Below are 26,701 nucleotides of genomic sequence, written 5' to 3'. Positions count from 1 at the left end.
TTGCTCTACAATGCTAGAAAGAATTGCACTTTAGTCCCAGCAGCAAAACCAGTAAGGCACAAAGGGCATCACCTCTGTCTAATTCACAGGCGACCAAAGGTAAAAAAAAGGAGGAAGCAGGCTAAAACTTAGCAGAAACTGTAAAAACTGCTTTCTCACACTTTTTTTTTTTTTTTTTTTTTTTAAGAAGAAAGAACCACCCACCTATTCCCCAGGATGAGTATGTGCCAAGGTATGTTGAGAGAATAACTTTGATGACCTCCCCAACGCCGCTGCCCAAAGGCTCTGCTCAGCAATAACTAGGCTCTGTGCAGTGTCTGCTGTTTCCCAACGGGTTCGGGGCTGCGTCTGAAGCACAGGCAGGTCCATCTCCACATGAGGAAGAGCTTCCTCACTGTGCGGGTGACAGAGCCCTGGCACGGGCTGCCCAGGGAGGTGGTGGACTCTCCTTCTCTGGAGGTGCTCCAGACCTGCCTGGATGCCGCCCTGTGCTCTGGGTGTCGGAGCAGGGGGTTAGGCTAGGTGATCTCTAGTCTCTCCAACCTCAACCACTCTGTGATTCTGTGATTTCCCAGGGAAATGGGGCTGCCACTATGGAGCCYGTCATTTGAACCTGCGTTCACCCGCACTGGGAGTGCATGGACCTCCGCATTCCTCCTCTCCTGAGAGGAGTGGTAAAAGCAACATCAAGTGCCCTGGGTTTTACCTAGGTGTTTTACTGAGATTTGGGCAAGAAAAACAGCAGCAGAGGAAGAAAGAGATGATTGATCCAGCCTCTTCCACCAAAACAAGGACAATAAGAAAGCTTTTCTTTGTCTGGTTGCATTTGCCATTTGCCTTTAAAGAAAAGAAGACAATGAAGAGCATCATGAAAAAAAAATCTGGGTACTATTAAAAACCAAAAATGTTTTCCAAATGCAAGGCTGATGACACAGTATGCTCAATGTTGTGTTTAAACTCGAGCCACACACAAGAAGAATCTGGCTCAGGCATTTGACATGCAGGATTTTCAAAGGCTTTAGTGTCGTGACGGAAGWGGAGAGCGCGGGACGCCCGATACAGGAGGAGAGCAGGGCAAGCTGCTCTCAACAAACACTCGTCTCCTGAACACCTCATATTTCTCAATTCAAAATACCACATTCTGGTTTTTCAGGAGAAAAGCCAGACTAGCAACACCGTTCGCTCTTGCCCTCAACAAGGAGCCCCAACCCATCCYGCCCACTGGAAGGTCCCTTCCAACCTTAACCATTCTGTGATACTCTCCTCCCTTGCTGCTCTCACTCACCATTTGCCCAGAAAAATCTTCCAGGAAGCTTCTCAAAGGGCACCCCCTTATCAGTCAGTATTTTCAGTGAAGARGAAAAATAAAAGAGTGAATCTCCCCGCAGGCTACAGCGCAGTCCCTAAGTGCATCCCCAAGGGACACACTATTCTCCTCAGGAGCTGCTCTGAGCCCTTCCCAGACTGCCGGGCACGAGGGGAGCCCGGGGCCCGTCACCACCTCCCTTCCACGGTGCCTGCTACGCTGGTTTTTATATGAAATGGATTATTTATATGAATTGGATTGACTGAACTCTTAAAAAAGCTCCAAACCTCCTGGAATTACCTCCAAATGATGCCAAGCGGTGCCCACCCCTGTGGGGGGGGTGGAGGGACGCATGTCCCACTAGATGTCACTGCGGAGCCCCAGGACCTCAAACGACTTCACAACCTCACTGAAGCTGAAAATATTCTCATCCAGCAAAGCCTTCAATGGTTATATTATTTTTTTTTTTTAAACCTGGATAAACCCATTACTTAGTGCAAATTTACAAGTCTAAACAGATAAAGCAGTACCTACATAAAATATTTCTAATGATTTCCATGAGCTCTTTCCCCAAGCCAGACACGAGCCGTTCAGGGCAACTTAAACGTGCGTCACCCAGCAAACACGTCTGCGTGCGCGAGGCTCTCGCGCTGGCGCTGCCCTCCCTGAGTTCCCGATTTGCGCTACAGAGCTGAGAAACAGCTCGTAAACACGACACCAAATCCACCCCAGCTTGAATGCAGGGCGTACAGCCCGCTGACCACCTTGTGGATACGAGGATTTCTCACTAAATTTGGGTGTTTTCTCTGTTTTAAGCGCTGCGGGAAACCACTGCGTTCGGAGGCAGGCTCAGCGCCGGACACGCACCGAGGTTGTGTGGGGAGCGGGATGAAACTTTCAGGATCAACCCAAGCCCCTCACTTGGGTTTTCCTCAATGCGGCTTTCCCAGCGCTCTGCTCCCAGCGGGAAGCAGATCCCTGCCTTTAAATAAACCAGCCTGTTAATCATTCACGAGCGAACAGGCAACATTTCAGCAAAGGCCACAGCCCAGCAGCCTCTGACCCCTCAACCCCGCACCGGGAACAGCAACTTCCCCAGACTCCACAGGGCACCTCTCAATGCCAAAGTACGCTCTGGCCTCTCACGTATCTTAGCGCCTCAAGTTTGAATGTTACTTTATATAAAYGCCAGAAAACAACTACTTAAAGCACGACTGCAAACCATACATTCAACTTCCAAACCACGAGCTGCTGGAATATGATTTTGCCCGTGCCCAAGAGCTGGAGCTGCCCTGCTGTCGTGAGCGGCTTTCCTGCACAGCGCGAGCTCGAAGCGAAGGGCTCCTTCTTCATCAGCAGCCAGCGCATTGCTGAGGGTCGCTGAAACGCACAGACCCAAACACAAATCCCACTGAATTCTCTTTGAGGTCCCGTAGGAAGCGTGTCCTGCCCACGGGGCCGGCAGGGCCAGGCCGGGGCTGCCTCCCCATGCGCCCGGCAGGATGACAAGGGCAACGGGCAGGTTGTGCCGTGGCCAGAGGCAGAAATTCCCCATTTCCCAGCAACCGGGCGTATTGCCAAGGCCGCTGGCTATTTAGTGAGGCCTGCGACTTTAATACCAGCTTTATTAGTCAGAAACAAGAGCAAACTGATCTGAAAAACACTAAGTTTCCTCTTTTGTCAAGGGACAGCCGTGCTTGGAAAGAGTCTTCAAGGGAACAGATGAGCTGAACCGCTCTCCCCTGTTCCTGCTCTTGGCCACGCTTCCACAGCCATGCTGCGGATCCTACTCTTTCCTAACACATTCAGGAGCATTTAAACAGCAGCAGGGAGGGTTTCTGTGAGTCTGCTGGGAAAAAACAGSTCCAAAAGCTCATTTAAAAGGGAACTCTGCAGCAATCCCCTGTGCAGTAACCTGCTCCGGCTGATACTTAGCTGCATAATTCAGCGCCTAAGTCTAAGGAAAGCACAAAACAAAACAGTAAGTGTTATAAGCCTATTAATAGCTCCGTGAATTTAGGACAAGCCATACTGGTGCAAATGTTATTTAACAGCTTTGCAGTTTTCGTGCTCAGTTGATTTGACATTATGAAGCTATGTGGGAAAAAAAATCAGCACCACATCTYCCTAGTAAAGCCACTGAGCAGTTAAATGGCTAAAACGACCCACTTAGTTAGGTACCCTCCATAAAGCAACCTAAAAGATGTCTCGCCAGTAACTTTTTCTCACATTATAAATAATAAAGCTAAGCATTTAATTTACTTTTGCCAATTAAATTTGATTTTGGTCATTTTGCATTTCTACTTCCATGGCAGAACTATGACACTGTCCTAACTGCATGTGAATAACTACTGAAATCACTTTAATGGAAACATTTCTATTAATATTTTGCTTTATGAAACTAGATTATGAAACAAAGTGTCTCAGTACACAGAACACGATGTCCTGCCAGAGGAGCTTGTGCTACTTGAGCCATTTAAGTTCCCTCCTGCTTTAGCTCTCCCAAACACGGCCAACGTGTCTCCCAAAGCTGTCAAAAACCTAAGTCTTTATCCAGTGATATTGGATGCCTTATCAATAAGTAAATAAATAAAAGGAGCCTAGAAGCAGAGCAAAAAGGCTGCAATGCTTTTTTTGAGGACAATACTAAGTAAAAACTTTCTACAGTGAATTATTTGCCTAATATCCAAGGAAAATACACTTCCCTTTCTGGGGGGCCGAGCTTGTGGMCTCAGAAGGTGCTGCACTTGCTCATGTTTAGGCACTGCCCGTGGCCATCTCCATTAGAATCACTGTTAGATACGGACCCAGGAGCTTTATGGCAAAATGGGCAATACATAATTGATCAAAGGGCTGCAGTAGGGATGTCAAGTATTTTATAAAAAAAGAAACAGAAGTCAGATCTTACACTGAGAGCCTTTGTAAATYAGGCACAAAGATGACAGTGTTTACRGTGCCTGTACTTTGCCACTCGYGCATTCTGGCTTCTCCTTTTCATGAAAAAGCTTTTGTCCATGGATATAGACGAAGCTGCTTTTCCTATGCTAGCAAATTTAAATAACACTTAAATAAGCACTTTGCTTTATGCTTATGCAAAAACCTCACCCAGATTAGAAAAGAAGTGCCCACATTTAACRTATACAGAAGTCAGTTAGGCAACCTCCACTCCTTTTGCACTCTCTCTAATTCTTCCTTCAGATTGATATTCCTTAAGAAACATAATGCAGCATCCTGAACAACCTGGCATGCACATCTCAAACACCTAGTAATAGTTCAACGTGTTTTTTTTTCTCCCCTCACAGTTTCTTGGAAGTAAAATAAAGCTGGTTCCATGATGCAGATGTTGGAGGAAAACTAGCAGAAACCAAGTTTGCTTTAACTGGKGTCAGTTCTTGGTCTGAAACTGAAGTACCTTTTGGAATGCAAATTTGAAAAGAATAAAGCTRTTCAAGCACCATGGTGGTACCTAAGGATTAATTTCTATAAGAGCTWTTACATTAAGAAAGTGACAGAAAGAGACAACTTTTCTCCAGTGCAAAAACTGTCGCCTAACATCCCTGCAAGAGCTACTGCTGCTCTGAAGGGGCAGGATTCAGAGCTGCCTGACACCCCGAAGCCCGAGGGAAAGTTCCCAAGGGCGAGGGGAAACATGCAAAGCAGCAACGGTAACCGAGGCGTTTTACAGCAATTCAGCTTTCCCCTTTGACTGGCACTTTTGCAAATCGAGCTCGAAGCATCTTCAGCACAGAAAGGACACACGGGGCAGGAGGGAGGTTTCCCCTGTGGTTCTGCTCATCTCCAGCAGCCTGCCGGACTCCTGCTCAAGCAGGGGCAGCCCAGGAGGGAGCCTCTGGGGAGATTCACTAACTTATTCGGTCACTTTGGGAGCTCCAGSACTTGCACAACTAGGTTCTTGGTCAGTAAACAGTCCCATAATTAAAAATGCCATTTTTTCAACAACACAGGTGAAGAAGATACTGCTGTCACGGGAGCACAAGTTCCCTCGTTGTTCTACACAARTTACAAGTGTTAACACAAGCAAAGCCACGCAAAGCCGGTGCCTGTGGAAAGCRCGGATGAGACGTCCCCTCTGAAACGATGCCTCATTTCCAAATATGTACATTTTCTTAAAAGGGAAAGAAAACAACAATTTGCAAGACGCTTCTAAAACGCAACAGTCATCAATTCTCAAGAGGGGTGTTCAACTCCAAAAGCTTTGCAAGAAAATGCAGAACTCCCACAGCACTGACTTACAGCTGTCGCCCTTTCACTCTGCTGCAAAAGCAGATTTCACTTGTGCAAAATTCTGCTTCAGAAAGAATTCTCGTGGCAGCAAGAGCTGCAAACACTGGTTAMACCAGTGTTTCTTTGCCAGCCGTTAGCAGAACTTCAGGATGTTCTGCTGAACTTGTCAGCTGCCAGGCTCCAAAGCAGGGGAAACGCTGCAGTTACAAGTCATTGCAGATACTTAAATGGTACGAAGAGTCCTGCAGAACCTGTGTTCTTACCACTATACTGATAATAAAGAAAGCAAAATCTAGTTATACACRTAACTAGGCCACAGGCCTGGGATATAACATGTAGCATGAAATCAGATCACAGAATAATTCACAAGAGCAGATTCTGCTGTGCAAGGAGCAGTCGCCTCCCCTGCGGGGCGCTCGGGCAGCTGCTCCCCCCACGCACCGTGCAGGGCTCCCCAGCCGGCACCCGCGCCGCTCACGGATCCCTCGGCGCGTGGCCTCACTACAGTGTCCCACCGGGCAACAACTCGCTTCAGAARACAGCTAATACATTAGCTAATACATAATTTGCATAGGCTTTGTTTTTTTAAAAAATAATAATAAACACCACAAGAAACATGTTTCAACCGGGTACAGTTTATACATTGAGAGCAAGCTCTGACAGATGCTTTAAGAATCCCAAAYCACTGCACAACTTCCAAATAAGACTCGAAGAGCTGTATATGACACACAGTTATGTTTGCTCTGAATCTCTCTGCAAGCTAAAAATCAAATTAACATATCCAAAAATCTGGAAAAATTATGACAGAAATGTTTCATCGAGTAATTCAGTTCCTAACATAAAACAGATCCGAGTCTGAGCATTTTGGGTCTCAGGATGCAGTTATTCTTACAGTCTGTAGACAAAGCCATCAATTTCTCCTTCTAATTTTGGACAACTTATTCAACAGCTGCCCTTTTTAAACACAGAATATTTACTATATATTTAAAAAAAGCTTTCCTTTTTTTTTTTTTTTTTCTTCCTGAAACTGCCTGGTTTTCTGCTTTGCATGATCTAACCAGAAAGGGAGGCCAAGCGAGCGTAATCTGCTGTTTGATGCGAGCGAGTTGCCCCAACTCCCCCTGCCTGCAGGAGAGGAATTTCCTTGGTGCATAAAGGGCCACACAGCGACGCTCCTGCTTCTCCCCAAACCGAGCTAGGGCTTTTGCTAATTCAGATCATGGCACCGGCTTAGCAGAGCCCGCACTTCAAAGGACTCGGCCAACACTTCACTGTTTAGAAAACACAAAGAAAATAAACTATTGGGTAAGGTGGTGACTGGTGCAATTTTAGGATCTAGCTAAGCTGCTGGCAGGCAGACCAAGGGAAGAAGCCCCAGCTAGGAGCTCCTGCAGCCTCCAGGGCATCAGGCCTGCACAAGGTTTTAAAACAGCAACAAATATTTAGCCCCTTTAGGAGCTTGCAAAGTCACTAAAGACCCAGTGAGGGCCTTAAGTGCCTTGCTAGCCAAGGAGGGAGGAGGGCAGGAGCCTCCCTTGCCTTTCAGAAACTCTCCCCCTCGCTCCTAGATAGTGCAGCTGCATCCCGAACCCACCTTGCAGGGAGCCTGGGAGAGGGGCAGTCTGCCAGCAGCTAAAAGCGAATTCTTTTTGGAGGCAATGAGGAGAGAATTGCCAGTTTCTGCTGGGGACACTAAATAATTGTTTTAACCTTCAAAAGGTCTATTTAGGTACGGGGGAAGAAGAGGATGGGGTAAAAGAATGAAACTTCGGAATGGTTTGATCAGGGAAATAAGGCAGTCCTGTGGAGGGGTCCTTGGAAAGCAGGGCAGGCCGCAGCTTTCGGGAGGGTTCGCTCGTGTCCTGGCACAGGGAGAAGGGCCACAGGGCACAACCCTCGCCATTCTTCCTGTTCTTGGAAGGTCCCCACACATCTTCAGCCTTTATTCTGAAGGATGGCCCATTTTCATCTCAAGTTAGAAACAGCAAGGGAAAAAGCTATTGAAAATGCACAGTAAGAAGCTGTTTTATTGTGTACATACACACAATGAAATGCTGAGCTTGGGTTCTTGCTTTTTCACAGCAAAAATGCTCAGGAAGCAGGCAGGGAACCGGAAACTCAGCACACCTAGAAAGCCAGCTACTGCACAGACTGGGACATGAGAGGGTTGCTTGTCAGTGAGACACTCTCCGACTCGGGTTTGCAGAACGTTTCCATAAGCCCACAGGGCAGCTACAAAACCAAAACTCTTATCATTTCCATCCTAATTCTTGTATTTCTTGATATACTTGATATAATTAGAAAGGAAAAGGAGACTTTTGCCACAGCTGTCAAGGGAGGCAGAAGAGAAAGAAGAGGCAAGGAAAGGACTAATAACTCTTCTTAGCTAGGCTGAGCTGCAGGCTTGCAGTTCTTCCGAAAAGAGGAACGACAGAGTGCCCAGAGTCACTTCTGGTAAAGTCAAGGAAGTTCTTCATATTACTCATTTGTAGTAAAAAGAAATTAGAGAAAAAAAAAAAAAAAAAAAAAAAAAAACTACGGGAATATCTACTTAAGGCTTTATTTTCTTTGCAAATTTCCCCGGTCTAGCTATACTTAAAATAAGTTACAATCCAGAAAAAGAATAGAACATTCAGGAACATAACAAGAAAGAAAGGAGATTTATTTCAAAAGCTGCAGACAATTTTCTTCATTTTGGGGCAAAATGGACATGGCCAAAACGAGAAGCATCCACACTTCATTCATGCCTTTGGTGCCAGGCACTCCAGTATATTCAAGAGCCACTAAATAAATAAAGTCAAGTTTCCACAGAGAAACGTGACCTCATTTACTCAGTCACCTCAACTCTATCATGGCTCCTGTCCTGTTCAGCAAAGTGGTTAACCAGGAAATTTAGTGAAATGGCAGCAAAAGAAACCAGGCAGGAAAAATCRCACCCCAGACTTCCCCGTGCCAAGTTACCATGCAGTTTTTTCAGAGCAGTTACGTTCAACAGAGACCAAACTGAACCCATGTTTGTGCTTTAAGGCARTCACAGAGTGCAGTGAAATCAGGCCTGGATTAAAAAGTTTTCTAGCGAGAATTTAAATCACCTGCAGCAAAATACTGAAGCCTGTCAGACAACTTGGAAGCATCTGTTCTCTTCCTTAACTACTATATACTACTAGAATACTACTTATTCTTCCTTAACTACATACTATTGCTTCATGATCGTCAGTAATGGAGCTGTTAAATCAATTCCCAGTTATAGTTTACAAAAAAAACCCACAAAATGTGAAGGGACAGGAGTCAGCCTGCGTGCGCCGCACAGTCACGTGTGCGATGAAGAACAGCCTGAGACGCGGGGSCACTGCCCACTGCAGCTCTCACAGCTGCAGCTCTCACACGAAACTTCGTGTCACTCCTTTGCCCTGAGAAGTTACCAAACACAAGTTGTTTCMTCACTCACTCTCTGTGATAGGAACTCCAAGCCGAGCGAGCTGCGGTTTGGGAGGCTGGGGGTAATCCGAAATGTAATGGGGGATAATCCCAGGGCGGCCCTCGGCTCCAGCCCTCTCGCTGCTCCTCCTTGCCGGGACTTGCCGCCTTTCAGCTGCACCTGTGGCCTCTGGTTTTGTCACCTGGGAAGATCCAGCTACATCTCCATCACTCGCTCCCACAACTTACTAAAGCTGGATAATATCCYCTTTTGTCTTCCCTTCTCCAGGCTGATCGCTCCCAGCCTCTCCTCATAGGACAGAGGCTCCAGGCCTTTGATCACCCCTGTGGCCTTTAGGGAAGCCGCTAGCCAACAGAACCCACGGGCTGTGAGCTACAGCAACTGAGAAAAGAACCATTAAAAAAGCACAGCGCGTACAGCAAGTTGCTTCATGACCTTTAAAGAGGAATTGGTGGTGAAACGAACGCAGCATTACAGGCTTGAGAAAACCATTCTCCAAGCAAAGTGCACAGCGAAATATTCGCGGAATAGCAATGAATGGATTTCTTAGCAGTGGACTCAACCCTCTTCCCAGCAGCTCTGCATAGCAATACATCCTCAAAAGCCAGAAATAAAACCAARTATCTTCAAGAAACAAAAACCTGAACAAAACAAAGCCTTCCTTAATCATTCAGGTGGGACGTTTCATTCAGAAGATCTCTCTATCCTGCTCTCTGGTACATTTTACAAAAGGTGTGTTGACTAATTTCGGACAGGCAGCCTAGAGTTTAGAGGTTCAACACTATGAGACACAAGAGATTGCAGGCACACACCGTAGAAAAATCACCTGGTTTTAAATAAAAGGTTAAGCATTTTGAGAACTAACAACTCCTCAAAGTTTTCAATAACCTAAGATGTATATTTAATATTCTGGCTCCTCCAATCTACTTAAGAAAACACCTTATCAAAGAAATACTAAAGTATTTCCAACTGTGCCCTACCACTAAAACCTCGAAGAAGAGAAGGTAACAGCAGCTAAGAAGGACAGCTAAGTCTCTCATAACATATTTCAGTAAATAAAAAAGGGATCATAGATTGGATGGTTCTGTTCTACTGTAACCTGTTACTTCAAGTATCACTGACTTGGCAACATCTTTCAGTTCTCTGACACTGTAAGTAAATAAAAAGGCACAGACCACAAGCCAGTACCCCACCTTTGGCATCCTAATTTGAAAAGTCTTATTTAAAGGCCTGTGAATATCTCCTCATTAAAYATAAAATGTTGCTTTTGCCACAGAAATCAACTAAGTACATAAAAAAATGGGGGGAAAAGATCTTATTCCATCTTTCCACATTGATTTCAGCCCACTGGRTAAGTGCCCACAACTACCCCTAACGAAATGCTACCAGAAATACTCGTGCTTGTTTGCAGGTCCTTCACAAATGGAGCTTTCCTAAGAGGGAAGATCCCTAAAAACGATCCGTAACAAAGAGGCACAGCCTGCCAGAAATGCCAGGGAAACGCACGTATTTGGAATCCATCTCCACAGGTCTGATCAGCTCAGAAAGGGGCTCTCCTCTCTCCACCAGGTGCCCGTGAAGGGCAGCATCCTGGCATCTCGGCATCTGACTGCAAACCGGGGCCTGCCAATCCGGAGCAGCGCTGCTGGGCTTAAAAACTTCCCTCAAAGCCTGGCTCCAGAAGCGAGATCAGACTGGGAGCTGTACRAGATGAATGAGCTCACGCAGCTGCAAGGGCACCAGCTCCTGCAATAAAATGGGAAGCTTTATTCGCTGCCACGCTTCTGTCCAGGCCACAGACAGCTAATAGTGTCTGGCCAGCACCAAGCTGGCAAGCAGGGAGGCCGAGGGACCCGCTCCGTGACTCCAGCGACCCACTGGTTGCACAAATTCTTAAAAACCAAAAGAGGGTAACGCAGCTGAACTGCCTTTCTGCTACATGACACCAGCTTTAATCATGAGCACCTGAAAATGAGGATCTCTARGTACCACAGAACTGTTCTAATTCATCAGTAAAATGAAAAGGATTGAACTGCTATAGAAAACACAGACATACATTGCCTCCGAAGGAAAGGAGAGAGGAACAGKGCAAGAAATACTTGGCACCAGCTCCCTGGGGAAGCTGCTGCTGASGGTCTGAGCAACCAAGGCCACACGCACAACCTCATCTATGGCACCCACCAAACCAAAGCATTTCCTAATTGACAGGGGAAAAAAAAAAGAGGAAAAAACCTTACCAAAAACGCCTTCGGACTAAAATAAAATTTGCAAGATCTTTTGACAAATAAAAAACAAAATTACTTTAAAAGGAGCTAATTATACAGCTCATTTTGTTGCAAGGAACATATTCTATGTAATAAATTATACGTTAAAATTATGTAGAAAGTTTTCATACATTCCTGCATATTACGCGAGGGAGCGAAGAAAACGCTATCAAACTTCATTAGGTCGAGTGTTATGCTACTCAAAATTAGTAAAACATTCCAAGCTTATTTTTTATTTATTTTTTTTWAAAAAGACTTCCCTATGCAATACAGCAAACCCCTTGGCAGTAGCTGAGGTGTCAGGAATTTGCCAACAGTTCCGTGCTGATTCAGCACATGGCTGCCCTCGCACTCCCTGCCGCAAACTCCACCACCTCCGGGCCAGAACTCCAGCCAAACAAAATTACTAAAAAAAATAAACAAAATAAAAAGAGATTTTTCTATACCTTAAYAAGCCTTACAGTAAGATTATCCCCACATTCTTGCCTTCACAGGAGCTGCAACTGAGTACACATGGCGATCACATACATTTTTTGCAATTGCACTTCATTACCAGTGTTTCTGCTTAGAGAATTTCACTGAACTCGGGGGCAGGAAGCCCGTGGGACAAGCCCAGAACAGGGCCCACCGCAGCCGGCGGGCAGGACTCGGGGCCACTCGGCCCCGCGGGCCGCGYTCCCGCCGGGAAGCGGGGAGGTGCCCGGGAGCCTTCCCGCTGCCGGCACCCTGGGCACCTGCAAGACTTCAATTAACGTGGGTAATCATCCAACTGTTTAAAACTGGATGTTCAGCTCCCACTTAATGATATGGCTGGTGTTTAAAATAAATTTAAAGCATTTGTACTTGACATCAAGAACTTTTACCTGGCAAATTTCAAGCAACGGTCAACATCCAACTCTCTCCATCTTTAAAAACCACTTGCCACCCATCACTGCTTTTACTGGATCATTTTCTTACCAAATCAACATTTGTAGCCAGTATTATCCAGCATTCTCACCATACAACACTGAAAATCCTCAGCGGGTTGCATGACAGGCAGCAAATGTATAGAAAGTGCAAGGAAGTCACTCGGGAAACATCTCAGAGCAGCGTTTGCTACTTAAGATTCAAAGGAGACTTCAGTATTTCAGGACGCTGCATTTCTTGGTCATCCTCACCGGCTTCCAGGACTTGGGCCTGGCACATTCCCAAGCTGCCTGCAGGAAACCTTAAGGCAACACCAAGGAGGGCAAAAGCCTGAACCCAGCTACGCAATTACAATTAAATCACTGGGGTTTTTTTGCAACATTTTAGATTTGTGCTCAAGCCTCTGAGCAGGAAAAATAATCATTTTGGACAGCAACATTCATGCTATAAAGGAAACTGCTAATCAACCTTACCTCCTTTAATGAGGTTTATTAGGTAAGCGCCAGGCACTTGTGTCAACAAGGTTTACAGCTTCACTGGAAAAGCATTTGAAAATTAAACTCACATTATAAATTGGCTTTTAACGGGTTATCAAGCTGGCTACTTATATTGCCACCTGCAGTATACAAATACACTCAGATTTTTAATTTCCGTGATAAGATTTCCAAATAAACCACAATAATTTCACAGATATTAGAGTCTATCATTTATGTTTTCAAATACACAGAAATATGGAATTCAAGGGCAAAATGCCTCCAGTCGGTGTAAATTTGGAAGACRTCGCTCCCGCCAGGGATTTGCTCCCAAGCACAGTCCAGGTTTTTAAGCTGTGTTAGGGCTGCTTAACYCCCCTCACGCTTATTTGTATTTTAGTGACTTAAGTGAAAACATCAGCTATTACATGAAGTTCAACCTAACTTTCTAGTAATGACAAAKTAGGTACAAAGTCAAGACTCATGACAGACAGGACATGCACACATCCACTCAAGTCAAGATTTCAGTTTCCAATTCTGAAAGATTTTAAAAGATATAATGGAATGAATAAAATAAACASTGGTAGCTGGCACAATTAGATAACAGATCCTTAATCTTATTTGCTCAAATTTTGATAATTATCTCTACCTGCTGTTGAAGACCACACACACAAGAAAAAGCCTAGAAGTAATTAAGTTATCTTGCTTCTACTTTCTTAATTTTCAACCTTTACATTTGATGGAATGGGCTACGATGACTCAAAGTTTCATATTCTGATTCCAYTTTGCAAAGCCTCCAGAACAGTGAGACAAACTGTCAGAAATACCCCCTCTCCACAGCGCACTGCCTCGGGAAGTTCACAGGGCAGGGATTTTTAAGATCACTTTCCAGCTTTTGTTAAACACAGGCATGAAGCAGCACATGCTTGGACTCTTAACGATAACTAGCTCAAAACCTCAGAGACACTCAATCATTTCACTCAGCAACAAAATGCAATTCTTACTGCAATCCAAACCAGGTGGCACCTCCCTTTCTCTCTACAACCACCAGAAATCACCCTCTGACTGCACTTCTCAGTCCATTTCCTACTTGTAGACATTTTGCTGGCTCTCTGCTTTAGGGCAGAAAACATGTCACTCAGCCACACATTTCTGTACTCTTTCTTCCCSTTTATTTTCCTTACTGTAGCAAGAATTTCTTTCACTTTAAAGAACACAGTTATTTTTGTAATTGAATGTTCAGAGTGAAAAGAACACGTCATTTGGTTTGATATTTCAAAAACAAAATAGATTTCCAAATAAGCTGGGTCCTTTGTCACTTTTTTCAATGAAATTAGATATTAAGTCAACATTTTTCCCCTATGAAAGGGATACACAAAACCATGGGGTTTGGGGATTATTATTATTTACTGTAAGATGTGTTAGGCTGCACTTCAGCTCAGCTCAAGCTGGACAAAGGACCACGCTGAAGCTTTGCCTGCTGGATGCACATCACAGCTTGCACCTCAGCTCGTGGCAAAGCAAAGCAGCATTTTCTGGACACACAATAAGGAGACACGGTGAGAAAGTGAAGTGAGAACAGGAAAACAACATGAAACTCTTCAGACCAGCTGCAGATACCAATTTCAAATGGAGCCTTTCAAGCTGCGATGATCGGTTTTTCCTCCCAGCTGACTGCCTAGGTAGCCAGTGTGACTCACTCAAGCACCTCTGCAACCTTCAGCCAACAATAAAGCAAAGGTAAAAAGGTAAAGAAAAGGTAAAAGGCAGATAAAGCTTCCAAGCAAAGAGCAGACCTACCATTTGCAACTGCAGTTGTTACAGAGGAGCTAGAACAAGACTTTTCTTGCAGAACTTAGGGCTGTTTCGTTACCCATTTTAGCTTTACTTAACTGGGTCTTTCTGAGCACAGCTATGAGCACTAGTCGAGACAGAGGAGTTCACAGGRGGGTGACACTATTTGGCTCTATCATTTCCACACACTGAATGAGCAAGTGGAAATCACCTTGCCCTAGCATACAGTTTTTAAAACAAACAAACAAAAACCCCCCACACCTTATCGATAYTGATCGCATTTGTTACACGGAGCAATCTCATTACAGGAAGCCAAAGGAAAAGTCACAAAACAGTAAAAAGGCAACCAGCTACAGGAAGGGTTAATGCAGGTGAGGSCCCTCTCACTGGCTACTGAAGACTGGAGACTTTTTTTGTTACTGAAGAGGAAAAAAAAAGAAAAAATCTTTCCTCAGAAATCAACTACCAGGAAAGAAAGTGCCAGTGAAACTCCTTGCTTCCTCCTGAAGTTATCTGTGTTTGTTTTAATAAAAGTATGTGCTGAAGACACAGCTGCAACAACCTGCTGGAAGGCACTCTGCCTCCAGCCCTCCAACACGTTGTATTTAAGAGCATATTCTCCACATTTCTATAAAGTGAAGCACAGAAGAGATGCTGGGCAGTTTTTATRCATGCTGTTAACTAAATTGAGAAGTAAACAACAAAATTAGGGGAAATTTTCTCTCTTGGGGCATAATCACCCATGTCTCRCTGTAAGAACAGAGTGGGGAGTTGGAGAGAGACAGGTCTCAAGAAAACCAGGAACGTAGCCCCATGAACTGGCAAAGACAAGAGGACAGGAAGCAGAAAGCAGAGGGTGGCAGCTCGTAATGTGAAGGCAGCAACAGACAACCAGTCGGGATCCATTAAATGCTCAAATCCCCCCAGGAAGSGGGATAAGGATGGATAAGGCCAGGACATGAGTTCGGCATCCCCAAACCCCTCCCTGTTCCCCACAACCAGACACTGAGGGTTACGTCTCAGGAAGCTACTGGGCAGCACCCAGGGCACTGGGTGCAAACAAGGAGCAAACTGTAGGTACAAACRGAACAGAGGTCCCCGGTCTGAAACCTCGAGGAACTTTCTGCGGTAGCAGAACTGCTGGTCCTGGCAGCTGAACTGGTTATTTACAGGCTGCTCCAAAAACTGATGAGCACACATATAGATATACTTCGCTGCACCTAAAAGCACCGTGCAATTATGCACGACACAGATATCAGCCAGCTCTTTGAACTGGATGCAGATAACCAGGAATTGATACAGATAGAGCCAAATGTGCTGACGGATCCTCAGGAGAGCCCAAGAACCTCACTTTCCCAGAGATCAAAGCTTCTTCTAAAATCATAATAATCTACCAGAAATCTCTTCCTGAATCCTTCAGGAACAAGCAATGACTAAAAGCAATGACTAAAAGCAACATGGTGTGAACTTACCAAGGTAGTTGGAAAAGAAATACGTGTTCCCAGTGCCATCACATACACTGAAAAGACAGCTGAGAATAACGAAAAATTTTGGCTAATGGATTTATTTATTTATCCTTAAAATAGACACCATGTTTTGTCAGTGTTTCTCCACACTAGCACATCCACAACAGAAGTTTCACCATATTAAATGATACCAAAAAGACACGGGTGCCCTTCCCCACAGGAAAATCTTCCACCTGGGAGATTGGCAGAACTTTGCACCCAACTATTTCTTTCTATCCAATTTGTTATAAAGGAGCCCGGCCTTTGCTACTAGTGCACCAGTATTTACATACTTGGTCACAACCTGCTTAAGGCAGTGCCAGCCCTTCCCAGGGCTGCCCTGGCAATAAATATTTGTCAAGCTGTGCGGTGACGAGAGCAGCAACGTGACCCAGCTGCAAGATACAGCAGGAAAGCAAAAGAAAGCTCCTCAGCACTGGCTGCCACCAAAAACATACGCAAAGCTCCACTTCTCAGCGGAGAGCTTAACACAGGGAAGCTGCTTAAATTAACTGGATGATCTGAAGACCTCCCAAAAGCCCCAGGCAAACCATTTAAAAATGGAAGAATCAAAACTGTATTAAAAAAAAAAATCATATGTAAGATTAAAGATGGGTGGCAGTAAATTCTAATGGTGAAGTTTGATTACAATCAGGTACTGTAGTTCCGTAGCACCATCAACAACTCAACATAAAGCAATAAACCCAGCCCATTTAGACCAGTGCCCACCTGCTTACAAAGCCTAGTGCTCACGCACTGTGCACAAAGCGCTACCTACGTGATCAGGAACTCTGTACACAGACTACCTGGGCACCTACCAGGGTGAAACACTCTTGTGTGGTTCTTATCCAGAGCCTCTGGCATCCACCAAGTTTTGAGGAATTGCTGCTTCTCCTACACTCTGTATTTTGCTGACAGCAGGGACGCACCTTTGCAGGGCCCCAGGCTGAGAACCGAACGCCCTCGACAGCAGCAGCCCAGGAAGGCCCGGGGGCCCGCGCTGACCGCCCGGGCGCAGTCTCTGCCCCACTRCATTCATAGCTCAAACACAGAGTAGGTACTGGGGAGGCCTCTCTTCTTGGCAGCCCCAAAAGGTCTTTTCCCCTTCCACAGAAGTCAATCCAATAACACAGGTAAGCTTTCAACATTCACAGCTTCCCGTGGTTGTAATTTCCAGAGCTTAGCCAAGTGTTGCATAAATACTGTATTAATGTACTACTGGATTCTTGGGAACCAGCGCGGAAGCCAGCAATTGCACATAAAGACAGGCTACATTCAAAATTAATAAGTATAACCTACTGCGGGATTTCCTGCTCACTCACTCACCATTACAGAAGCCTTCTGAAACCTGCAACCACCATCAAGCCTTACTACGCTCAAAAAAGACCCYTTGTCAACAAATTCAGCATTAAAATAAAACCTATGCAAGAACAAGATGCCTTTCTCTGGTCACATTTTTTTCAATGTATCCAACATGACACATCAGAAAAACAACAGATGTCTGGGCTCTAGATACACATCCATGGACTTTCCTTTTTTAAGCACAAACGTCGCTACTATTCCAGAGAGAACGGCCTGTCCGAGAGGCGTGTGGTGCGTTCAGCTCTGCCCTGTCACACGTTCCCCACCATTCAAACAAGTGATGCTTTCTCTAACGTTCCACAAATTAACAGCAACCTTGTTTAACATGCAAGCACTGCAGCCCTGAACAACCGCCTGGATAATAATTAGGGATAATGGTATAGATTATAACTGTTTACATTCAGTTATGCGATGCGTAAGAACGAGATACGATCCAACACTGTACGACTGTGTTGGTGTTTATCGCAGAGCAGGTTTGAGTTTGTCCTATGTCTGCAAGTTCCCAATGAAATGGATAAAAGAGCTGCCCATGGAGAAACCTGCAGCATTTCCAAGTGCTTTAATTCAGGCAGCAGTCTGCCAGAACACCAGCTTGCTTTTCCTGGTGCTCCTTTTCTATTTATGTGTTTATCTTCAATAAACATGCTGCTATTATCACTACTAAGAGGGGTATTTTGTGCTACCTAAAGAAAGGGCAGGTGGGACAGCAGAGTTTTTCTAGGTTGAAAACTGGAAGCCTTAATTCCATATTTAAATCTTTATTCTGTGCGTAGTGCAACTGGAGCTTCACTCAAGCTATTRAAAAGTTCCATCAGGCTCAGAAGCAGAGGTAGAAAGTACTTCTGAATGGAAGCTGATGTCCAGGAAGTTCCACTTTCCTTTTCTGTATGAAATTAAACACGTGTAGGAGACTGTTGCCCTTGGAGGATCTTAGCAGTGCTCTCGGTCTGCAGTGCCATTTGGAGCTCAGCCTGTTTCGTGCCTCATGCAGCTCAACGCTGACACCAGTTTTTAAGCCAGCTTTAATAGAAGCCTCCAACTGAAACCACATTGTCCCCCCAGATTATGACTTCTCCACAGTCGCCTGGTGTCAATAATATTTGTTTTCTTAGAAAAGGAGGACAATCTAATTTGCAGAAGGGAACTCAGAGGAGCATATGGGCTGCAGGCAGCATTCGTGGGACATGGAGCCTTCTCATGCAAGGGCAGACAGTGCCAGAATTACTCACCCTGACAGAGGGAGAGTTATCAGCTCRCTGCCTTGCACAGTTGTTCCACATTAAAAAGATCTGATCAAAACCAGCCCTCTTGCAAACTCACATTATCCAGACGTGCCAGCACAAAGAAAGGGGGCAGGGAGGAATGGCAGTAAAGAACCTCTCGGAAAATGTTTTTTTCTGTGAGCGAAGGCTTTCAGTTTCCAATAGAATTCGTAAAACTTTTCTGGTTGGTTAGGGCTCTCCCACCAGTTATTGGGCAGGGTGAGAGGAAGAGGATCCCTGGTGTTAGCACTTCACAAAATTCCTTCAATTACAGAGCTTTTAATTCCTTTAGAGAGCCTTTAATTCCTCTAATTAAAAGCCTATGAAGTGTTCTTCACCTCATCATAATGGGCATATTCCAGCATTTTACGTAGTTATTCTCAGGCTGATTTTAAAAGCATTAGAGATTAAAAAAGTGACGCTTAAAATCTCATTTAAAATATTATACATACGACCACTGCAAGACCTGCAGAAAAGTCTGCAGCATTTTCAGTTTCATTAAGCATAACTATTTTATAAGAAGAAGTTTTTTTTAAAAAAGTGCATTTCTTATTATAGAAGCTAATTAAACCTGCAGCCTACAAAACYAGTAGTCATTATTTAGAAAGTTCATAATTGACTAACAAGAACGATTGGTCACCTTATAAGTGTTAGACTATAAACCAAAAGGCAAGACCCGCAGAAACACAAYGCCTCAACCGGGTAAAAATAAAGCAGAGCAAGGCCCAGAGAAACTGCAGAGGTAGAAGCGAAGKAGCTCCGTTTGCAGGCTCCTTGCTACTCAGAATTAATCAAAGCAAAACAGTCATCCTCATGATAATCCCCTTTAGTGCTTCACAGTTTATGCAATAGTCAATTACTAAAGAGGATGAAAGAACAATCTTTGCAAATAGGTCACTGTCTATATTTGTAATGACTAAAAGCAGCCTGCTGCTAGAAGTATGTTTTTAATAAGCATAAAACAGTAACATTACGTGAGTGCAAATATTTCCAGGTTTTATATAGTCTATGTCTTTACCACAGAAGAGAACATTCGTCCTCACCAGAAAGAGAGTATTTTAGGTCCATTATGAATTAGGTATCCACTATCTGTTAACTACATTATCCATCCTATAGCACCATTCTTATACTTTCTTGTGAGAGCAGGAGACCAAACCTTTCTCTCTCCTCTTGGTATGACTGCCATACTTACCCAGCTCTCTCTGTATATCCTCTCTCAAAAAATTAATAGATTTTTTTACCTGCAAGTACTGTGCACAGGTCCTTTTCAAGACCATTTTTATTTTCTCCCAACTTCTTTTCCCCTGAGAAATTAGAAATGCCTCATTACAGAATCATTTCTCCAGGACAAATTCTTCAGGACTTCCTATTGCTGTAACCTCACAAGTGCTTCTCAAGTACTGCCCAACCTCAGCTACAGAGCTCTTCCCTCAGTCTCATGCTGTCCYAACGTTGGCCTCTGAAGAGCATTTTCTGCCCTTCTCACATTTGGTACCACATAATTATCTCTGTCCATCCCAAAATTCAAATCCATTAAGTGATAGTTCGATTCTGAGGACACCTTATGCACCAGAGCTGCCCSCCAGCTCTTGGCATTTCTCTGTATAGAAGGACACGAGCGCTCGTATCCACTTCTATTCCCTTGACCAGGTCATTTGCTCATATCTTCAATCAGCAAATTCTTTTGCTCTCCCACTGTCACCTCTCTACTCGTCATTTCATGAAGATTTCAGCTGTTACAAAATCCCTTTCTTTGTGCAGTACATTGGAGAACATGGATCCTTCAGCATTTCCCCAGCCAACAAACCTCTGAGCTGGAGGTCATCCAGCTACAGAAGCTGCACTTTAATCCTGGAAAAGATTTATAAAATAATCTTCAGCGAATAACAATTGTTTCTTCGCATGATCTTCCCATAATACAAGCACTCCTTTGCATCTCATACACTTGTACTCAGGATACAAATAACTCCACTAAAGGCTGGACTAAACATGAATATTACCATGTCAGACTAATCCACCCCTCAGTTTCGCAGCTGTCTGGAAGCAGAGCCATAGAGCTCATTGAATCCAAGGTTTCCTTCCCCAAAAGAACACAAATGCAAGAAACATGTTCCTTAACTCTCAGTCTGCCTCTGTATCTGCTCTGTGCTGGCATCAGCACTGCCTGTGAACTATGAGTTATGCGTGGATGAAATTTTCTGCCTACGCAAAGATATTAAGGCCATCCAAGCTTCCACTCCTACAAATCCAAGACAAAATGCTATTGAAATTTCACTGTAATCTGACTTCTTTTTGACACGGACTGCATGAAACAAAATTCCACCAGAGGCGGGTAGGACAGAGATGCAAAGTAGCCTTGTCCTGCAGAGGGAAAGTTGTGTTTGTGTGTGAACGCCTGGAACTTGATGTTCTCACTACAGACTAAGAGCAATAAAAACAGCTTTCTAAGCCATTAATTTCTGCACAGCTGATTTCTGCTAAACAATGCTCATTATTGAAAGAATTATAAAAAAAACATGGGGCTGTTCCAGTGCAGAAGGCTGGCACTCATAATATGTAGACTGAGCTAACAGTGACATCAGTGCTCCTACTGCTTTAATCCCTATGGCTACTAAATGTCAAATACTGTAACTGTGTTTAAAGAGTCTGCGATCCCACATGATGAAATTAAGTCAGTTTTAAAATACAACTGCAAAACATATTGACCATCCAACACCCTTACGGTTCCAGATCGTAAAAACAGCAATAGTTCCACTACAACATTAGTAAAACAAGGCCATGTTTGCTCCACAGCTGAAACGTAATGTCTTTAGGAACCACATTTCTAAGCTCTGAGAAAACTCCCACATCCAAACCTTACATAATATAACACATTTAATACATAATAATACAACACAGCAAAGCCTGCATGTGTATGTTCCTATTCACTCGGTTCAAACACAAACTTTTACATGCATTTTGATGKTCAGTTAATCAATATTAATAATAATAAAATAAACAGTAAATGTGACACCAATATTGACAAAGACTAAACTGCAGGCCACATATTCATATTGCTTGCCAAGACACATTTGTGCAATACAAATTCTGGCTATTTTAAACATAGAAGGTGGCAGACACCTAAGTTATACTTAATACTGCAGAAGAAACAGACTTGCTACACAATAAAAAAAATAAGTATGGTAAAGTATGGTCCTATTTTAAAATAGGATATTAAGAAATGTTCAAAAAATTGTAATTTAGTATATAGTTACTATGACAGCAGTTGGGCTATTGGACGCGCTTCTAAAGTAAACATCAAATAAGTTTTAAGTGACAGGAAAACATATGAGGCCCCCCAAAAATATAGCTACACATACATACATATCTGTACGTATATGTACACACACATCAGTCATCCAAGAACAACTCTAGCTCTAGAGCAGAATTAACTTGCTACCCTTCCCACAACTGACCTGATGATCTGTGTCACATTACTACTCTGCTTATGTACTGGGGGAGATAGGAGGAGGGAGGGCAACGATTCAAAAAGTAATTTAAATTAATCAAACATTTTTTGAAGTATAAAGGAYATCACTGCTCAGTTTTAGCCTAAGGAGGGAGGACACCATTCTTGGAATTCTTCCATACTGATTAATGAAAACTCTCATGTTTGGAGTTCTATCCAGAGAAAAATKGTGGGAAGCAGAAATAGCAAGACTCACTCATCACATTAAGAGTCCACAAGGAAGAAATAAAGCTGAAAATAAAATCATATTAAAAAARAAAAACTAAGTGTGCCATTTTTAAAACTACTAAATTCACCAAGACATTAATTTACATCTCACAAGACTATCTGTGCACATACTCAGAAAAAGCTGACTACTGTAACTAGCACCATTATATTCTTCTAATTTCAAAATGAAATAAGCCTAGAACCAAGATGTTTATAGCAGCAGACCCCTTGACTCTTGGAGAGAATCACTGTACTCCCCAAATTCAACATGAGCTCCAACTAAAGAAAGAAAAACATTAACAGAATTATTCATACAGCATTAAAGCACAGGATAATGTGTATCAAGCTAATTAAAACATTTTTGCAAGCAAAAGATGCATGTCAATATTTCAAATTTGAATAATCAAGCATGCTTCTTAAAATATATTTACTACAAAAAGAAACTTAAAACAGCAGGAAAACAATTACAGTAACACTCGAAAGAAAATAAGAGAACTCCACAGACCCAGAGAAAGAATTTAAGCCCACCTGCACTTGCTCTGTAGAGCTACTACTGAGTTCATCCCCTGACTCAGAGTCCTGATGGATTTTTTCTGAGCCTTCTCCTGCTGAATCACAAGATTGTTCATGCAAGAAGCTGGTTTTCTCTATTTCCAAGAACTCTGGACATGGGAAATGGCCCACAGAGAGGGCTCTATACTGACTGGAAATCTTGGGAGACTGCAATTCGTTGTTAAGTTTCCCATTGTTTTGGGTAAGGTCCAGACTCAAACCAAGAGTTTGACTGGGGCTATTGTTTGGTCCCAGGTTTTGATTGGCATCTCGAACTAAGCAAGACACTTGAACTGGAGAAGACTTCCCAAAACTAGAAAGCTCTGGTAACTTATTCACATTTTCTGTGGATCTCTGTAATCCATGGGTCACCTTCAACGTGCTGTTTGGCAGCATACTTGCTTGCTTAATAGGGGGCATCAGTGCTTTCCGTGAGATTTCCTTCACGTACTGCGCTGGCACGTAAAAAGGTTTGGAATTCTCATCCCTTTTGACTTGCCACCAATCTTCATTAGTCTTTTTCACCAAGATGTATTTCTCCCCTTGTTTAATCACAATTTTCTTGTCCTTGGCCACATATTCATAGTCATACTCCACTTCGATGTACATTTGTCCTGGAAGTATCTTCATGCCCTTGTCGGCCATTTCTGCCTGAAAGATTTCACCTTTTCGAGCAAAAGGGAAGCCACATTCTGTTTGCAAAGTATTTTGTTCTGGCTTTCAATCAGAGCTGTAAGAAACAGATATATACGTAAGCAAATGTCCGACAGCACTTCAGAGGAAAGTCATTTCARAAGTATCATTACATATTCAATTTATATTGACCTCACACCAACAAATCAACAAAGAATTGAAATATTTTCAGAACCCTTTCTCAGCCACGAACCAGGAAGTCAGCAGCGAAACTCAGTGACAAATTCAACCCTTATATGCACACAAACTTCCTGCTATCTCCCAGCCACCCAGTAAGTCTATTGCTTTTGATACTGAGTAAAACTGACCACGTTTGAGGTTTGAGGGAGGAAAAGGGGCAGCTCTGGAGGAACAGTCAAGCTCTTGCTTACAGGTTTAATTCTGCTTATAAAGCAGCATATTAACAAACGTGTCACAGGGGAGGCTCAGCACCAGGGAACAGGGCACCTGCTCCCTGTCTCTGGTTACAGCCTCTGCTTCCTGACACTGCCCGTAAAACTGGTGTATCAGTGCTTGTTATTTATTTACATTGCTAGCTTAACTGCTATTTAAGTGAATTCTACCYATAACCACCTACAAAAAAATAGTTTCCAAGATGCTTTGGTTTTAGTGGTGTACCTGCTACCACTTACGACTTTTAAAGATGCTTACCAAAGAAAACCCAAACTAATCAAAAGCTACAGGAGTTTAAAAGCAAACAAGGTTAAAACATCTTAAAACCAAACTAAAGAGGAAGAGGAAGAGGAATAAGAATCAAAACAATACAAGGAAAAAAAAAAGGGGGGGGGGTGCAATAGACTGAAATGATAAGGGAAAAATCTTGGAAAGAACTTTCCAGCATTCCAGAGGCCGGGTAACCTTGTTCCCAATCCAGGAACTCCAAGCGGTCCCTGTTCRACCGCACAGCATCAAAGGCACAATTCCTAAGTTGGAGAGTACCAACCTTAACAACTTGCAAGAACACTACATAGCAAGTTAACAAGAAAGGGCTRGTTTCTGGCTCCTGAAAAATGAAGGGTGTGAGCAGGGCAGAAGATTCTTAGCATTCAGACAGAATTCACAGCTAGAAACGCTGTTGTAGCTAATTTTAGGAAGATATATACACAGCTCTGCAAGTTCAGACTTCAAGAGATCTGCAGAGCTTGCCCTGCAAAAACAGTGGAACTAAYGTGATTCCATGGAGTGCCAGGACGCGGTGCAAACCCAGCTCCCACACCAGGGCTTAACTGCAGAAACAGTCACTTGTTGCAGCTAAAGTGATAAAAAAAGACTTCTCTGGAGAACTCGAGCAGAAACCCCTTTCTGCAACGTTTACTCCCTTTTTCTTCCACTGCTTCTGCTATCTGATCTGATTCTTGAATGCATTTCCCATTAAAATCACCAGGGAAAGGAAAAAAACCCTGAAAAACTCAAGAACGCAGCCTCCCCAGTGAGGATCCCCACTGGGATGAAGAATCTCCAGTGCGTGCACAGTCTTCATCCTCCTCCCACCCAGTCCCTCTGGTTTTTCATCCGGGCAGTATTTCCTACATTAAAGCTCTAGCTGTTTACAGGTCTCCAGGTGGAACCACACAATCAGACCCACTGCTCCACTGGAGGCCATGGCACAAAGAAAAAGATGCTTGCAAATCCAAGCAAAGCTGCCAGCAATAGAAGCAAAAGAAACGCAAAAAAAGTAGGAAAAAATACTGCGATCATCTGTTTTCCTCTCTCTGTTGTAAAGCTAGACACTAAAATATGCAGCTTTACAGTCTACTTAGAGTATTAGTAAAAAAATAACTAGCTTACCTGCTGTTCTGCATAGCTCTACAGTTGTTTAGCAACTGTAACAGAAGGCAAACACAGATCGTCACCACTCTCGCTCTCATCCTAGGGCAGCCTGGAGGCTGCCTCATTCAAATGCTATTTTTTTCTTGTCACTAAACCTGACTCATCCCAACACTTCTTCCAAACTGTTACTAATCCATTTCACAGCCTCACGGTCGTACAGCAGAAAAACACGAATGTTTGAGCTCTAACACGAAGCTCTGCTGCATCTGAAAAGAAAAGGTGAGAGGACTCGCACGCAGCTTTCCCATGGTCCATACGGAAAACAGAGAGAAAAAACATCAGCTTATGTTTTGCCCACAGGGCTACCCGGGATTTAAAAGCTTGGATTTTTTTCYTTACCCTTTAGCCTACTTCATATATCTATTCAGGAGGGAAGGAGGGGAAAAAAGAAAAAAGAAAAAACAATCATTATATATAATTATATACACAGACCTATCTACTTCATGTTGTTTCAAGATAGGTTCAATACTCAGAGAGTTTTCTTAACACCAGCTTAAAAACCACAGGTCTAGAAACAACTRCTCTGGTCTTGACTCCACCAACTCAAAGGCAGCAACCTGGGGGTTTGTAGCTATTGTTTTTGTTTCTTCTGCCCCAGAAGCTGGACTTCTCACATCCCACCCACGCCCAGGGGCGSCTCCTGGGAATGCTGCTCGAAGGGTCCAAGGAGCTGCCTCCAGCACTGGTGCTGCGGGGGTACTGCGGCCCGTGAAGGGCCAGAGCGGTTGGAAGCTCCTGYGCAGAGTACTGACCCACGGAGCTGATTAATCAGCTGACACCTCATTAGGAGAGCCATAATTACGAACACACCCACTAAGACATAAGAAAACCTTCCACAAAGAGCAAACCATAGCCCAGAAAGGCAAGCGCCTTTCACTGAAGCAAAGCCCAGCGCTCCAGGTGGCTCCCTTGCGGTGGGCAACATTCCCGCGCGGAATCGCGCTTTGGTGTCCCACAGGAGCGTGCGGCAGGAGGGCCCGCCTGGGATTAACGCAGGTCAATGGGCTCGGAAAGCAGCCGCAGCCAGCGCCTGACGCACTCCCACGCTGCGGAAACTGCCCGGAGATCCCTCACCGGAGCTCGGGCATGGATTTCTCCAGGCTCCAATTTCCGATGGGAACCGTTCCCAACTCTTACTCAGCTGAGYCGGAGCAGGGCTGGCAACGCGAGGTGTTTACAGAGGTCGGCTCCTCCCTTCCCTCCGCCAGCCCTACCTGGAGGYTGCTCCGGCACCACGGCACCTTCCCGGGAGCGGCGCCTCCCGCTCCACATCTCCAGCCACAGAAATTAAAGGCTTTTCACAACRGGGGAGCGAAGGTGACGCTCTGTTTCGCCTGGCGGTGCTTGACAGCGGC

General features: G+C 44.1%; 1 protein-coding gene across 9 annotated transcripts in view; it reads right to left on the bottom strand.

The window, feature by feature from the left end:
• Positions 1 to 25,585, bottom strand: part of ARHGAP12 (Rho GTPase activating protein 12) — a 62,948-nt gene extending 37,363 nt beyond the window's left edge. For 3 of the 9 annotated variants that reach the window (XM_026048747.1, XM_026048748.1, XM_026048751.1), the window contains exons 1-2: positions 25,305 to 25,582; positions 22,800 to 23,553 (exon numbers count right to left, since the gene is read on the bottom strand). In XM_026048747.1, coding sequence (XP_025904532.1) covers positions 22,800 to 23,468 — 669 coding nt within the window. In that variant the 5' untranslated portion in view covers positions 23,469 to 23,553; positions 25,305 to 25,582. Of the gene's footprint in view, positions 1 to 22,799; positions 23,554 to 25,304 lie in introns of all 9 variants that reach the window. The other 6 variants (XM_026048752.1, XM_026048753.1, XM_026048746.1 and 3 more) reach the window with 5 other exon arrangements.
• Between the last annotated feature and the right edge of the window lie 1,116 nt (positions 25,586 to 26,701).

This window comes from Nothoprocta perdicaria, unplaced genomic scaffold, assembly GCF_003342845.1.
Source record: "Nothoprocta perdicaria isolate Ctin4 unplaced genomic scaffold, notPer1 scaffold_57, whole genome shotgun sequence".
NCBI classification, from domain to species: Eukaryota; Metazoa; Chordata; class Aves; order Tinamiformes; family Tinamidae; genus Nothoprocta; species Nothoprocta perdicaria.
This window is presented reverse-complemented; position numbering and strand designations above follow the sequence as displayed.